The sequence below is a fragment of the Rana temporaria genome, chromosome 1 (assembly GCF_905171775.1).
Source record: "Rana temporaria chromosome 1, aRanTem1.1, whole genome shotgun sequence".
In the NCBI taxonomy this organism is placed as follows: Eukaryota; Metazoa; Chordata; class Amphibia; order Anura; family Ranidae; genus Rana; species Rana temporaria.
Window position 1 is genome coordinate 671472796 of NC_053489.1, and position 16848 is coordinate 671489643.

A 16848-nucleotide genomic window follows, 5' to 3' on the forward strand; every position below is an offset into this window, starting at 1 on the left:
GATCGAGTGATCCTTTTTATAGGGAGACTCGATCGATGACGTCAGTCCTACAGCCACACCCCCTACAGTTGTAAACACACACTAGGTGAACCCTAACTCCTACAGCGCCCCCTGTGGTTAACTCCCAAATTGCAACTGTCATTTTCACAATAAAGAATGCAATTTAAATGCATTTTTTGCTGTGAAAATTACAATTGTGTCAAAATTGTCCGAAGTGTCCGCCATAATGTCGCAGTCACGAAAAAAATCGCTGATCGCCGCCATTAGTAGTAAAAAAAAAAAAATTAATAAAAATGCAGTAAAACTATCCCCTATTTTGTAAACGCTATAAATTTTGCGCAAACCAATCGATAAACGTCTTATTGCGATTTTTTTTACCAAAAATAGGTAGAAGAATACGTATCGGCCTAAACTGAGGGAAAAAAAAATGTATATATATTTTTGGGGGATATTTATTATAGCAAAAAGTAAAAAATATTGCATTTTTTTCAAAATTGTCGCTCTATTTTTGTTTATAGCGCAAAAAATAAAAACCGCAGAGGTGATCAAATACCACCAAAAGAAAGCTCTATTTATGGGGAAAAAAGGACGCCAATTTTGTTTGGGAGCCACGTCGCACGACCGCGCAATTGTCTGTTAAAGCGACGCAGTCCCGAACTGTAAAAACACCTTGGGTCTTTAGGCAGCATATTGGTCCGGTCCTTAAGTGGTTAAAGACAGGCTAGGGTAGTATATAGAAAGGCTAGGACAGTATAGAGACAGGCTAGGGTAGTAAAGGGACAGGCTAGGGTAGTATAGAGACAGGCTAGGGCAGTTAAGTGGTAGACTGGGGTAAGTATATAGACAGGCTAGGGCAGTATATATACAGGGTAGGGTAGTATATGGGCAGGCTGGGGGAGTATATAGACAGGCTAGGGTAGTCTAGGGCTAGGTTAGGGTAGTATATGGACAGGCTAGGGTAGTATAGGGGCAGATTAGGATAGTATACGGACAGGCTAGGGTAGTATATAGACAGGCTAGGACAGTATAGGGGCAGATTAGGGTAGTAAATGGGCAGGCTAGGGTAGTATATAGACAGGCTAGTAAAGTACAGGGGCAGACTGGGGTAGTATACGAACAGACTATGGTAGTATATGGATAGGCTAAGGTAGTATATGGACAGGCTAAAGCAGTATAGGGACAGGCTATGGTAGTATATAGACAGACTAGAACAGTATAGGGGCAGACTGGGGAAGTATATAGACAGACTAGGGTAGTATATGGACAGGCTAGGGTAGTATAGGTGCGGGCTAGGATAGTATGGGGCAGGTTGGGGTAGTATATGGGCAGACTATGATAGTATATAGACAGGCTGAGGCAGTATAGGGGCGGGCTAGGGTAGCATAGGGGCAGGCAGAGTGGCCCGAGGGGGCAGTTGTCATCATGACACACAAAACTGCTAGAAGGAGAGGTGGCCATGGTTCAATTTGCTGCCCCTCTCAAATTGCTGCCTGGCTCCAATGGACCCACTGGGACCCATGGTAGGGCTGATCCCATAGACTGCACCTGCCTACAAGCAGTATTTAACCCTACCAACACCTACAACTATTGTGACCAGTCGGCGGAGACAACAGATTGGGGCCTTTGAGCTTCATACATTTTCCTTCAGATTTTGGTTGGTTACCGAGCAATGTGGACATGGAGGTGTAGATAACAGAAGAAACCTTCCATGGTATACGGATTACATGGTGTGTATCAGACTGGGATCAGAGCTCACCGATGGACTGGACGTAGAGATCCAGAATGCGGAAGTTGGAGCCCAGCGGGTTGATCTCGGTGATGTTCATCCGGTACAAGGTCCACAGCTTGGAGAATCTGACGGAACACATGTTGGGAACGGCCGGGTTCTGAACACACACCTCCGGGACGCCCTTATCCACCCTGCGATACAAACACAGACCTGTTATTAAAGGAGAACTCGATTTTCCTTAGCATGTCATATCTTACAAAAGACATTCTGTAGAGAAATAAATGTTGGTGAATAAACTTTTTAATTTTCACTCAGATCTTCCTTGCAAAATGGCAAACTAGAAGAATTCTGCCACCATGTGTGACCAGAACTCATTTCCTGTTTTGAACAGTGGCGGCTGGTGCTCAAAATTTTTGGGGCGGCGCAAACAAACTGAAGAAAAAAACATCAAACGCAGCCACTGTGCCCATAAATTGCCACCACTGTGCCATCAAACGCAGCTACTGTACCCATCAATATCTCACACTACTGTACCCATCAATTGATGACACTGGGCCATATTCTCATAGAAGTTACGATGGAGTATCTCAGGATACTCCATCGTATCTCTCTTTTTTGGCCCGTGTATCTATGCGACTGATTCTCAGAATCATTTTTGCATAGATACACTTAAGATCCGCCATCTGTAAGTCACTTACACTGGCGGATCTTAAATGTAATGACGCCGGCCGCCGCTAGATGGCATTTACGTGAAGGACTCATTTGCGTATGCAAATGATCCTTCTACGCCAATTCCCGAACGAGTTCGCGTCGCGTAACCGTCGCTAACGTCGTTTGCGTAAGCGGAAACTTACTCCTGCTATATGAGGAGTAAGTTTCCGCAAGTCCCACGTAGGCCATGTTACGGATGGCGTCGGGTCCGCGTCGTGTTTTTTCGTCGGGTACGTCGTTTACGTAAGTCGTTCTTGAATACGACTTTACGTCAATGACGCACACGTCAGCGTCATTGACGTTTTCCGCCGAGAACTGGAGCATGCGCACTGGGCTTTTTGAAGCCCGGCGCATGCGCAGTTTATTAGAATCGGGGGCGCGCTTAATTTGAATACAAGCCGCCCCCTTGGAGATCCGCCAGGCTACGCCGGGGCATTTACACTCCGCCGTCCCAACTTACGGAGCAAGTGTTTGGGGAATACAACACCTGCTCCAGTAAGTTGGGACAGCGGAGTGTAAGTGCCTTAAGCGCAGCCCGCGGATTTTTAGAGAGAATATGGGCAACTGTGCCCAGCAATTGCCGCTACTGTGACCCGTCAATTGCTGCCAGTGTGCCCATCAATTGTTGCTACTGTGCCCATCAATTGCTGCCAGTGTGCCCATCAATTGCTGCCAGTGTGCCCATCAATTTCTGCTACTGTGCCCATCAATTGCTGCCAGTGTGTCCATCAATTGCTGCCAGTGTGCCCATCAATTGTTGCTACTGTGCCCATCAATTGCTGCCAGTGTGCCCATCAATTGCTGCCAGTGTGCCCATCAATTTCTGCTACTGTGCCCATCAATTGCTGCCAGTGTGTCCATCAATTGCTGCCAGTGTGCCCATCAATTGTTGCTACTGTGCCCATCAATTGCTGCCAGTGTGCCCATCAATTGCTGCCAGTGTGCCCACTGTAACGAGACCCTTGCTCGCTCACTTCCGCTCCCCTGACACTCCTCTGCTACTATTGAGTCAGCTTGCAGATTGCAACGTCTGATGGTTCGGTCATCCAAGGCTCCGGGATCCGAACTACAGCTATGTGCCGTTCGGAATCCATCAGAACAAACACCAGGCAGGCTGTATTGTAAGTTCAAACAGGAAGACCTTTATTGGAAGCACACAACACACTTTTATACAGAATTTGGAACATCCCGCCCCCAACAACCGCTTTCCTATTGGTCAATTGTAAAGTACATGTAGTTCTCCTTCAGGTCCTCCTAGCAATGCAAATGAGGACTTGAAAATGGGTTCAGCAGGGATTGGTCCGATAGCTTGAATAGAGGGACTGGTATGTGTAATGAGACAGAAGCCCCAGGGGGCAATCAATGTACACAATAGCCAGACACAGAATAATGGAGCCGTCTGGAGCCTTAAGACAAAGCAGAAGACCCCCTACTGTGTAACAGATTTCAAGGAGGAACACTTCTGCATTCCAAGGTCCATGACAATACTTCCCCTGGGAAACAGTCCAACAGCCACAGTGGGACCCCGAACGGGTCAACTCGAGGATGTTGGAAAAGTAGTCTTAGGCCCCGTACACACGACAGAGTTTCTCGGCAGAATTCACCGAGAAACTCGGTCAAAACCCGGATTCTGCCGAGAAACTCTGTCGTCTGTACAGTTTTGGCTCGATGGAGCCGCCGAGGAGCTCGACGAGAAAATAGAGAACATGTTCTCTATTTTCTCGTTGTTCTATGGGAGAAGGCCTCCCGCCGTGCTCCTCGGCGGCTTCATCCCAAAACTCGACGAGGAACTCGACGTGCTTTGCACGTCGAGTTCCTCGGCCGTGTGTACGGGGCCTTAATGTTCCAGGTCTGTCTGCCGGGGTAACCCCTCCCGTCTCAGTGCCAGCATGTCCCGGGTCCCCAGTATCTTTTCTGGCCCATAGTCTGTCGGTAGGAGGCCCGCCCCCAGTCCCTTCCAAAACACACAGTGACAGTGGGTTCTGTCACACCCACCAATTGCCGCTACTGTGCCCATCAATTGCTGCCAGTGTGCCCATCAATTGCTGCCAGTGTGCCCATCAATTGCCGCCAGTGTGCCCTATCAATTGCTGCCAGTGTGCCCATCAATTGACGCTACTGTGCTCATCAACTGCTGCCAGTGTGCCCATCAATTGCTGCCAGTGTGCCCATCAATTCCCGCCAGTGTGCTCTATCAATTGCTGCTAGTGTGCCCATCAATTGACGCTACTGTGCTCATCAATTGCTGCCAGTGTGCCCGTCAATTGACGCTACCGTGCTCATCAACTGCTGCCAGTGTGCATCCCCCGCCCGCCCGGCACTTACCTTGTCTCAGTGGGGCATCGATGTCCTCCATGCGTCTCGATCTCTTCTCCTGCCCTCTCTTCCCGTCCTCTGCTATGATTGGACGCCTGAAAGGCTGGGTCCAATCACAGCGCCTGTCGTTTCAGCCAATCAGGTGACAGGTAGCAGACCCAAGCACCCGATTGGCTGAGAGGCGGTCCAGTGTTAGGAAACTGATTAATTCGCTTTCCTAACACACAGCTGAGTGAACAGCGAACGCCCCTTACAGGCCGGGCTGGCCCCCCTCCCGTTTTTTTTTGGATTACATCTGTAAGGGGCCCAATGGTCCCCAGGGCCCTCTCCATTTTTGTATTTCATTTTTCTTTTGCATTACACTTGAAAGGGGCCCGAGATTTTTTGTCAGCAGCCTCCCCCCCCCCCTGTGCTCTGCTCCAAGGGGGGCCCTGCCTAAAGCTGTGTAAAGGGCCCCAAAATTTGTGATGGCTGCCCTGCCTAGGAGTGATTGCTAACTGTGGGGGAGGGGCTTTGACTGGGGGCGAATGCAAAGATCTGTTCTCCTGAACACAGGATCAGCACATTCCCCTCTCATAGTAAGGCAATCTGCCTTGTTTACATAGGCAGACCGCCATTCAGCCTATCTCCTGAACGATCGACAGGTCCTGTCGGAAATCGGGTCTGCCAAACCCGTTAATTGGCTTCACAAAAAACAAACAAAAAAATTTCTCCGGGTGCCTTTGCTGACCTCCTTCTGAAAAAAAATGCTAGTTGCCTGGCTGTTCCAGGGGGGAGAAATCTGTGGACTCCACTGGAATCTCTGTGGTCACTGAGAATGTTAGCGAATAAGGAGGATATAATTAGATGTACAAAGTGACCACCCCCCCCCCCGCTCTGGACGCCTCTCCTGGTTCCTCTGACCACAGAGTCACGCTCAGAATAAAGACCTCAGCTACGGCGTCACAACGCGCCTTTAATTCCCGGGAACCGCCGAGTTTCATCTGAAGTGTAATAAAAGCGTCGGGTGATTCAGAGATTGCACAAGAGCCCCGGAGAAACGGCTGGATGGTGGTTTTCTGATACGACCCGACTAACCGCTGGAGACTGACTCCCTGACCACAGGCGGGGGGGGGGGGGTCGGAGGGAGAGTGACCACACCATCAAAGCTCCAGAGGTGGCGGGGGTCTGGGGTGTGGTGTGACCCCCTTGCACCCGGGCCCGTAAATCGGATGTGTAGAGGAGATAAGGAGGAAGAACACCCAAGTCTATGTCCTCGAAAGCGTCTTCTTAGCTATTGTGTAAGATCTCCGTCCTGGATAACCTTAGCAAAGGACAAAGGATTACCGGAGCGCCATGGGTTAGCTCAGTGGTTCTCAACCTCAGTCCTCAAGTACCCCCCAAACAGGCCATGTTTTGGGAATTTCTCTTAGATAAAATAGCTGTCCAAAATACCAAGATATTGACTTTTAAAGGAGATAAAGACAAAGATAAAGGAAAACCTGCAAACATGGCCTGTTGAGGGTACTTGAGGACTGAGGTTGAGAACAACTGGTTTAGATAAATAACGAATGCAGCTGTTATCTGCTTTAGGATGCGCTGTCTCTGATTGACACCTTGGATGGAGCTGTACGGGTGAAGGAGGAAGTTGGAGGAGCCACTGATTTATTCACTCAATTTAAGCTTAAGTTACTGAGCTCTGTAAACAAAAGACTTTTGTTTTGTAACAAGAGGTAAAAGGCAACTGGAAATCGCTGAAATGAGCATAAAGCCCTGTGACGGTATCGGTATGATATCCCCGTCAACGTTCCCTTCTTCCCATAACGACAATCACCCCAATATTCCACGAGGAGGGATATCCCTGGAATCGCCCAGAAAGCCACACATGAGACAAGCTTACTGCTAGAACAAGACACTTTATTGACACAAAAACTCAGCTTATATGTGGTTACAGCCTGTTAGGAACGCCCCCCCTCACACAGTGGGGTTTCCCATACAGATTATAGGAGACAAGTCGGAGCCGACCATGCAGACACGTTTCTTTAGATAAAGACATCAGCGGAGTTAATTACTAGGTGTAACAGCCTGACCACAATGAAGCAATCAGAATAATTAACATGAGCCACTTCTAATCATTGTAAACAGTAAGGCCGGTCTCCTTCCCACACACAATAAATCAATTACCATTTGAACTAGGGAGCTGGCTGAGGAAGGGTCATTAACATGTCAATAGCTTGTGACACATGAATCCATCTAACCCACAATTTAACCAAGCAGGGAGATTTACACTGACATCCTTCACAATGGCCCCCCTTTTTCTCCCTGCTCCGGCAAACCCGGTTGGACCTTCCCTGGTCCAGTAGGGTTGACGGGTTCAGAGCTTTTAGTCCGAGGTTAACTCCGTTTGGCGTGACTGACCTCCATTGGTAACTGCTTCCGACTCAGGTATGCCACCGGGTCGTCAGATCACACGCCGGTCAGTCCCCAAGTCTTTGTGCGATCTGCAAAGTCACCAGAAGTCAGTGTGAAGACAGCGAATGGGTCTGTGCGCCGCCGTCTAGGTGTCCCGCTATGGGAGGGGGCAGGTTATGGCTCTGAAGTGACAATCACAGGAGATTCATAAAAAGAAAAAGTTATATTTGTTGAAATGCTGTAGCACTGGTGCTCAGAGTCCGGGGGGGGGGGGGGAGAGGGGACTCAGAGCCCCATAAGGTCAGCCACCCCCTGCTCCCTCCGCAGCCGCCGGTTCTCCTCTTTGAGCTTCTCCAGCTCCATCTCCAGTTCATGGAGCCTGGGGGGGTCAGCCCGCTGTGACCTCAGGTGGTTGTTCTCCTCCTCCATGCGGCTTATGCACTCCTCCAGCTCTATGTACTCACGGATCAGATCCTGCTTGCTCATGTCCTGCAGGCTCTCCACGTGGTCCTTCATCATCAGGAACTGGGTGGTGGTGTAAGGGGCCACCGGTGGGCCCTTGGCGAACATCTCGGCCCGCATCTGGGGCGCCCGCTGCGATTCCATCTCCTCCAGTCGCTTCTTCTCCTCCCAGGTCCGCTGGTTATATGACTTCCAGGACCTCTTCTTCTTGGAGGGTAGCTGGCGGTGCCTCTTTCTGCCCAGCTCCCTCCAAGGCCCCTCCGGCTCATGGCGGTCGCCCATGACCAGCTGACAATGGTGTTCCCTGTTGTCCGTAATAACAGATTGTACCATGAGGGCTTCGTAAGGGGTGCCCAATGGTTCTTCCTGACCCAGCTCCTGGGGATCCCAAGCCGAGTCTACACAATGGGCTGCTGCTGGTGGGCGGTACCCAGGTTGAGACCAATTTGACCTGGTGTTGTCATTCATGGGGCAATTCTGCTTGAAGTGACCCAACTGTTTGCACCGGAAGCAGCGTTGTTCGTTGTCCTCCTGGCGTGGGTAGCGAGGGCTAGATGTCATCGGTCTGTTAGGCGGTTGGTATCTAGCGGCTGGTGGGTGTGAGGGCGCCGTTGGTTGTGGAGGTTGTACCCGTGGTGTGACCTGGTTTGTCTTGCGAGTATCCGCATATTCATCCGCCAACTTTGCGGCCTCTGGTAGAGTCATGGGCCTGCGATCTCTCACCCAATCTTTGACATCCGTCTGGATGTGATTGTAAAATTGCTCCAGGAGCATTAGTTGCAAAATGTCCTCTGCGGTGGTGGCCTGGCTGCTGTTAACCCAGTTAGAGGCCGACAGGGACAGCTGGCATGCCCATTCTGCGTAAGAGTCTTTCGTGGTTTTGCGTGAGTCCCTGAACTTCTGTCGGTGGGACTCTGGGGTTACTGCATAACGAGCCAGGAGCGCTTCTTTAACCCGGGCGTAGCTATGGATATCCTGATCTGGCACGGTCCGGAAAGCATCAGAAGCTTTGCCTGACAGTTTGCCTGACAATATTGCAACCCACTCTCTTCTAGCAATTCGGTGCAGGTTACATTGTCGCTCAAAATCCGCCAGGTAGTTATCAATCTCACAGTCCTTTTCATCAAAAGCTTTAAAAGCGCTAAACGGAATCTTCCTTGCGTCTGCTGTGCTGTACTCACTGTTCGTAGAAGGTGCGGCTGCTTGTTGGACTGCTGCCAGTTTTAACTGTAGCTCTGCGTCCCTTATTTGTTTATCCTTCTGTAGCTCTGCGTCCCTTATTTGTTTAGCCTCCTGTAGCTCTGCGTCCCTTATTTCTTTAGCCTTCTGGAGTTCTGCGTCCCTTATTTCTTTAGCCTTCTGTAGCTCTGCGTCCCTTATTTGTTTAGCCTCCTGTAGTTCTGCGTCCCTTATTTGTTTATCCTTCTGTAGTTCTGCGTCCCTTATTTGTTTAGCCTCCTCCGCTAACAGGTCCATCACTTTCAGAACCACATCCGGCGTTGGGTTCGGGCCGAACCACGCTAGCTTCTCTCTCATTAGCTTGTTGGTTGGTGACTCCTCCTGAATCACTGGTGTCTCCATCTCTTGTACTGCTGGCGTTGCTGCAATCCCGTCCTCCTGGTCTAGCTCCATTAATTCTGCTATGATGACCCGCTTGGTTTTGTTGCTAGCGATCCTTCCACGAACTTCCAGTAGTTCTTCCAGTGTCTGCTTGGAATCCGGGTGTGAAGGGGAATAGAAGGGAAGATCCCGCTGCTACCAACCAATTGTGACGGTATCGGTATGATATCCCCGTCAACGTTCCCTTCTTCCCATAACGACAATCACCCCAATATTCCACAAGGAGGGATATCCCTGGAATCGCCCAGAAAGCCACACATGAGACAAGCTTACTGCTAGAACAAGACACTTTATTGACACAAAAACTCAGCTTATATGTGGTTACAGCCTGTTAGGAACGCCCCCCCTCACACAGTGGGGTTTCCCATACAGATTATAGGAGACAAGTCGGAGCCGACCATGCAGACACGTTTCTTTAGATAAAGACATCAGCGGAGTTAATTACTAGGTGTAACAGCCTGACCACAATGAAGCAATCAGAATAATTAACATGAGCCCCTTATCTAATCATTGTAAACAGTAAGGCCGGTCTCCTTCCCACACACAATAAATCAATTACCATTTGAACTAGGGAGCTGGCTGAGGAAGGGTCATTAACATGTCAATAGCTTGTGACACATGAATCCATCTAACCCACAATTTAACCAAGCAGGGAGATTTACACTGACATCCTTCACAAGCCCCACCTATTGGCTAGTAATAAAAATTACTGCTCTCCAGAGAGAAGTTATATTATAGAGCAGTGACATCACCACTCTCCAGATATAAGATATATTATAGAGGAGTGACGTCACCGCTCTCCAGATATAAGATATATTATAGAGGAGTGACATCACCGCTCTCCAGATATAAGATATATTATAGAGGAGTGACATCACCGCTCTCCAGATATAAGATATATTATAGAGGAGTGACATCACCGCTCTCCAGATATAAGATATAATATAGAGGAGTGACATCACAGCTCTTCAGATATAAGGGGCCAGATTCACGTAGCTCAGCGGATCTATAGATCCGCTCGATCTACGTGAATTAAGATCCGCTCCCGCAAGTTTAGGAGGCAAGTGGCTAATTCACAAACCACTTACCTCCAAACTTGCGACGGCGGATCCTAAATCCCCCAGCGGAATTCAAATTCCGCAGCTAGGGGAGTGTACTATTTAAATCAGGCGCGTTCCCGCGCCGATTTAAATGCGCATGCGCCGTCCGGGGAATTTCCCGGCGTGCATTGCTCCCACTGACGTCACTAGGACGTCAGTGGTTGCGATGTGAGCGGGACTTGCGACGCGCGTGTTCGTGAATCGGCGTACGCAAACGGCGTAGGAAAATTCAAATTCGACGCGGGAACGCCGGCTATACTTAACATTGGCTGCGCCTGATAAAAGCAGGGGTAAGTATACGACGGGAAAGCCGCTACGGAAACGTCGTAAGAAGACTGCGTCTTGTCCGCGTACGTTCGTGAATTTGCGTATCTCGCTGATTTACATATTATTCAACGTAAATCAGCGGGAACGCCCCCGGCGCCATTTTCAAATTGAAAAAAAGATCCGACAGTGTAACACAGTGTAACACTGTCGGATCTTAGCCCTATCTATGCGTATCTGATTCTATGAATCAGGCGCATAGATAGGACCAGTTTACGTCAGAGATACGACGGTGTATCTGTAGATAATACACCGTCGTATCTCTTTGTGAATCTGGCCCAAGATATATTATACAGGGGTCACATCACTGCTATAGATATAGACAGTATAATAATATGACTAACACATGTATTCAGTAGAATGATATAAATCCTCCTCTGGCTCACATGCGGCTCATATGAGGAAAATATTTTCCGGCGTTGGGCTCGGGGACCTCCCAGTCCATTATACAGACACAATACGATTCCAGGAGTCATGGGGTGAAGGACCATCCTGGGAATATTCCCATCCAGAGATCGGGATGACGAGACTCTGACTCATGACTCTCCGTCTACAGCATGGAGTCCATGGACCTGATCCTCTCCGCTCATTAATCAATGCGAGTCACAACTTTCTATTTCCTTTCAGAGAGAGTGGAGAGGGATTGGAGCCCCTGTCCTGTGATCATATAATCCGAGCACCCTGCGATTTTACAATCCGAGCACCCTGTGATCATACGATCCGAGCACCCTGTAATCATACGATATGAGCACCCTGTAATCATATAATCCGAGCACCCTGTAATCATATAATCCGAGCACCCTGTAATCATATAATCCGAGCACCCTGCGATCATATAATCCGAGCACCCTGTAATCATATAATCCGAGCACCCTGTAATCACATAATCCGAGCACCCTGTGATCATACAATCCGAGCACCCTGTAATCATATAATCCGAGCACCCTGTAATCATATAATCCGAGCACCTTGTAATCATATAATCCGAGCACCCTGTAATCATATAATCCGAGCACCTTGTAATCATATAATCCGAGCACCCTGTAATCATACAATCCGAGCACCCTGTAATCATATAATCCGAGCACCCTGTGATGATATAATCTGAGCACCCTGTGATCATATAATCCGAGCTCCCTGTGATCATATAATCCGAGCACCCTGTGATCATATAATCCGAGCACCCTGTGATCATATAATCCGAGCACCCTGTAATCATACAATCCGAGCACCCTGTAATCATATAATCCGAGCACCCTGTGATGATATAATCTGAGCACCCTGCGATCATATAATCCGAGCACCCTGTAATCATACAATCCGAGCACCCTGTAATCATATAACTCGAGCACCCTGTAATCATACAATCCGAGCACCCTGTAATCATATAATCCGAGCACCCTGTGATGATATAATCTGAGCACCCTGTGATCATATAATTTGAGCACCCTGCGATCATACAATACGAGCACCCTGTAATCATACAATTCAAGCACCCTGCGATCATATAATCTGAGCACCCTGCGATCATACAATCCGAGCACCCTGTAATCATATAATCCGAGCATCCTGCGATCATACAATACGAGCACCCTGTAATCATATAATCCGAGCACCCTGTAATCATATAATCCGAGCACCCTGTAATCATATAATCCGAGCACCCTGTAATCATATAATCCGAGCACCCTGCGATCATACAATCCGAGCACCCTGCGATCATACAATCCGAGCACCCTGTAATCATACAATCCAAAAAGGAAAAGTTTTGCCTTTCTTTCTACTTGAACCATTACCCCCGGAGGCCATGCTGGGATCATTCGTCCCTCTACAGCCGGAGGCTCCACAGACTGCTTGAGCAAAACCAGGAAACCAGAATATGAAAGAGGACCTGTCATCACTCTGCATTCATTTCACAATCAACCAATTATAAATGAAGCGGCGTCCCGGGTCCCGCGGGCAGTTCCTGTAGTCGCCCCGGACCCCACGCTCCTCTACAAATCCCACGTTATTTGGCGCCTCGCAGATGTTTTTCCTTTCATTTGGCCGGATTTCGACTTTTTTCATTTTAAAAAAAATACTAGACGGCTCGCATCGTGTAAACAGCATCTGGTTGTGAGCCATTCGATACTTTGTTTTCTTTGTCAGCCACAGCAGAGCATGGACCCAGCAGAAGGTTACAATTTACAATTACGCTTCAGAATGTTGAAGAGGAAGATCAGCACCACCACTACGGCATGGTCACGTGATCAGCACCACCACTACGGCATGGTCACGTGATCAGCACCACCACTACGGCATGGTCACGTGATCAGCACCACCACTACGGCATGGTCACGTGATCAGCACCACCACTACGGCATGGTCACGTGATCAGCACCACCAGTACGGCATGGTCACGTGATCAGCACCACCACTACGGCATGGTCACATGATCAGCACCACCACTACGGCATGGTCACATGATCAGCACCACCACTATGGCATGGTCACATGATCAGCACCACCACTACGGCATGGTCACATGATCAGCACCACCACTACGGCATGGTCACATGATCAGCACCACCACTACGGCATGGTCACATGATCAGCACCACCACTACGGCATGGTCACATGATCAGCACCACCACTACGGCATGGTCACATGATCAGCACCACCACTACGGCATGGTCACATGATCAGCACCACCACTACGGCATGGTCACATGATCAGCACCACCACTACGGCATGGTCACATGATCAGCAACACCACTACGGCATGGTCACATGATCAGCAACACCACCACCACTACGGCATGGTCACATGATCAGCACCACCACTACGGCATGGTCACGTGATCAGCACCACCACTACGGCATGGTCACATAATGTGTGCGCTTTCCCAACAAGCACAGAAACGCGTTGCCCTTTATCAGACGCGCGGTGGGGTCTTTGCGGGCATTCCCAACACGAGGAGACGTGAGCCTAGACTCAACCGCGCCTCCGCACACCTGCTGACGCACGCGTTTGCGCGCATGCCAAAATGCATGGATCGGTAGCACCTTGCGCGATTTTGCACGATTTTGCAAAAGAGACAGGCACTTCTTTAGCGCATTTCTTGCCTGTAGGGTAGCCAGGGCCGCCATCAGGGGGGTACAGGCATTACACCTGTTAGGGGGCCCGAATGTTTCCAGGGCCCCGGATGACCCCCTTTCAGTTCGCGGCTGGAGGATAAGGTAAGTGAGATGCCAGCGGCTCCGAACCGCTCCAAGTGTCAGCGGCGCCCCCTGCACCTCTGGCCAAATGCGGTACTGCACACCCCATGGGCTTGAATTCTGCTCGTTAACCGCGTTTACTCATAAACCGAGGTTCCACTGTGTGTATATATATAAATATAAATACTTACTATCTGCTTACTAATGCTAGCAGCATAGGGATTCACAATAGTCAATGTTGATTGAGAAATCTGCTTAAACCAAAATACGGAAAGTGGACTCCTTGATTATGGATGGAAAATCAAGACGTGTTTCCCACTCTTCCCTGTGACAATGAAGATCCATTCCTTCCTCTCATCAGGAAAAAGTTTTGTTCGTCAACTGAAATTGTTTCCAGACCCTCCGTGTATGAATGTCATCCTTCCAGGTCTGCAGATCTGCGTCCCTTTCCCTGGAAACATGACTGAGAAGGCCGGGAGCTTCCAACACCCAGCAGAAATGTCTTATAATGAGAACACCAATCCTCACATGAGAACGACTCTCATCATATTCAGGGGGAAAGTCTGGGGTCACCAGCAGGAGGAAGGAGATCCTGATTCCTCTATAGATCTTTATATCACTAGAGGGATCACCAGCAGGAGGAAGGAGGTCCTGATTCCTCTTTATAGATCTTTATATCACTAGAGGGATCACCAGCAGGAGAAAGGAGATCCTGATTCCTCTATAGATCTTTATATCACTAGAGGGATCACCAGCAAGAGGAAGGAGGTCCTGATCCCTCTATATAGATCTTTATATCACTAGAGGGGTCACCAGCAGGAGGAAGGAGGTCCTGATTCCTCTATATAGATCTTTATATCACTAGAGGGGTCACCAGCAGGAGGAAGGAGGTCCTGATTCCTCTATATAGATCTTTATATCACTAGAAGGATCACTAGCAGGAGGAAGAAGGTCCTGATTCCTCTATATAGATCTTTATATCACTAGAAGGATCACCAGCAGGAGGAAGGAGGTCCTAATTCCTCTATATAGATCTTTATATCACCAGAGGGATCACCAGCAGGAGGAAGGAGGTCCTGATTCCTCTATATAGATCTTTATATCACTAGAGGGATCACCAGCAGGAGGAAGGAGGTCCTGATTCCTCTATATAGATCTTTATATCACTAGAAGGATCACCAGCAGGAGGAAGGAGGTCCTAATTCCTCTATATAGATCTTTATATCACCAGAGGGATCACCAGCAGGAGGAAGGAGGTCCTGATTCTTCCATATAGATCTTTATATCACCAGAGGGGTCACCAGCAGGAGGAATGAGGTCCTGATTCCTCTATATAGATCTTTATATCACTAGAAGGATCACCAGCAAGAAGGAGGTCCTGATTCCTCTATATAGATCTTTATATCACTAGAGGGGTCACCAGCAGGAGGAAGGATGTCCTGATTCCTCTATATAGATCTTTATATCACTAGAGGGGTCACCAGCAGGAGGAAGGAGGTCCTGATCCCTCTATATAGATCCCATTAACAATACTGTGTCCAGTTCTGAAGACCTCACTTACAAGAAGATAACGATAAGACAGGACGAGTCCAGAGATAAGGAACACAAATGGTGAAAGTTCTGAAGGATAAAACATATCAGGAGAAACTTCAGGAACCTGATAGGTCAGAAGGGAAAAGGAGGAACCCGACTGAGAGACCTTTCTATACACGAAGGGTGTAAATGAGGTTCTGGAGGGAAGGGGGTTTCAATATGAAGACAAGAACACGGGGACATGACCTCAAACTAGCAAGAGGTACAGTGGAACCTTGGATTGCGAGTAACGCGGTTAACGAGGATACGAGGACTGTATTTTTTTTAAATCGTAAATCGGTTTCCGAGTGTTGTCTCACAAAACCAGCAGGATTCAGGCCAAAGGGGTGTGCAGTACCGCCTTTGGCCTGAGTGGGGGGGGGGGATGCCAGAGCAGAGCCGAACGTCGCCACTCTGTGCCGTTCGGTAATGTACGGAAAGGTCTTGGGAACAAAGTCTTTCTGAGGTTTGCTGAGGTGTCCTCAGGGCCTTTTCGGCCGTTTTACGAGGCTCTCTGGCACCCCCCCCCCTTCTGGCCGCACGCGGTATTGCATGCCATAGAAGTCAATGCGGAACAAATTATTTTCGTTTCCATTGACTTCAATGTGGAAACTCGCTTTGATATGCGAGTGCTTTGGATTACGAGCATTCTCCTGGAACATACCGTATTTATTGGGGTATTGCGCGCTCCGGCGTGTAGCGCGCACCCCTAATGTGGACACGCAATTCCTGTAAAAAAAGAATTTAGTACTTACAGTTTTGGTGTCTTGCGCGGCGTCCATCGGCGGCCTCGTCGGGTCCGGCGTCCGTCTGCGGCTTCGGTGGTGTCCTCCCGCGCTGTCTCCCCGTTGAATCGCCGCTTCCCGCGCTCAGTTTGAATGCCCGCGCCGACATATACCGAATGCAGTACACTCGGCTACATTCGGCCAGGCTCGGCTTAGCTCGTGCTCACGCTCTGTGGCGTTTATGCGTGAGCACGAGCGAAGCCGAGCCTGGCCGAATGTAGCCGAGTGTACTGCATTCGGTATATGTCGGCGCAGGCATTCAAACTGAGCGCGGGAAGCGGGTATCGGCGTATATCGCGCACCCACGATTTCCCCCTTATTTTAAGGGGAAAAAAAGTGCGCGGTATACGCCGATAAACACGGTATTATGCTCCTAATCCGAGGTTCCACTGTAAATTCAAAACTAATCTTAGAAAGTATTATTTTACAGAAGGAGTAGTTGATGCTGGGAATGGACATCCAACAGAGGTAATGGGCCAGATTCATAGAAGAAGTACGCCGGAGTATCTGCTGATACTCCGGCGTACTTTCAAATTTGCCGCGTCGTATCTTTATTTGTAATTCACAAACAAAGATACAACGGCATTTGGCTAAGATCCGACAGGCGTACGGCTTCGTACGCCTTCGGATCTTAGGA

The 16848-nt window shown here is 49.0% G+C and overlaps 1 protein-coding gene across 2 annotated transcripts in view; it reads right to left on the bottom strand.

The window, feature by feature from the left end:
- IL11RA (interleukin 11 receptor subunit alpha) overlaps positions 1-16848 on the bottom strand; it is a 193672-nt gene that overhangs the window by 17068 nt on the left and 159756 nt on the right. For both annotated transcript variants that reach the window (XM_040335627.1, XM_040335626.1), the window contains exon 6: positions 1757-1920. In XM_040335627.1, the coding sequence (XP_040191561.1) occupies positions 1757-1920 (164 nt within the window). The remainder of the gene's footprint in view (positions 1-1756; positions 1921-16848) is intronic.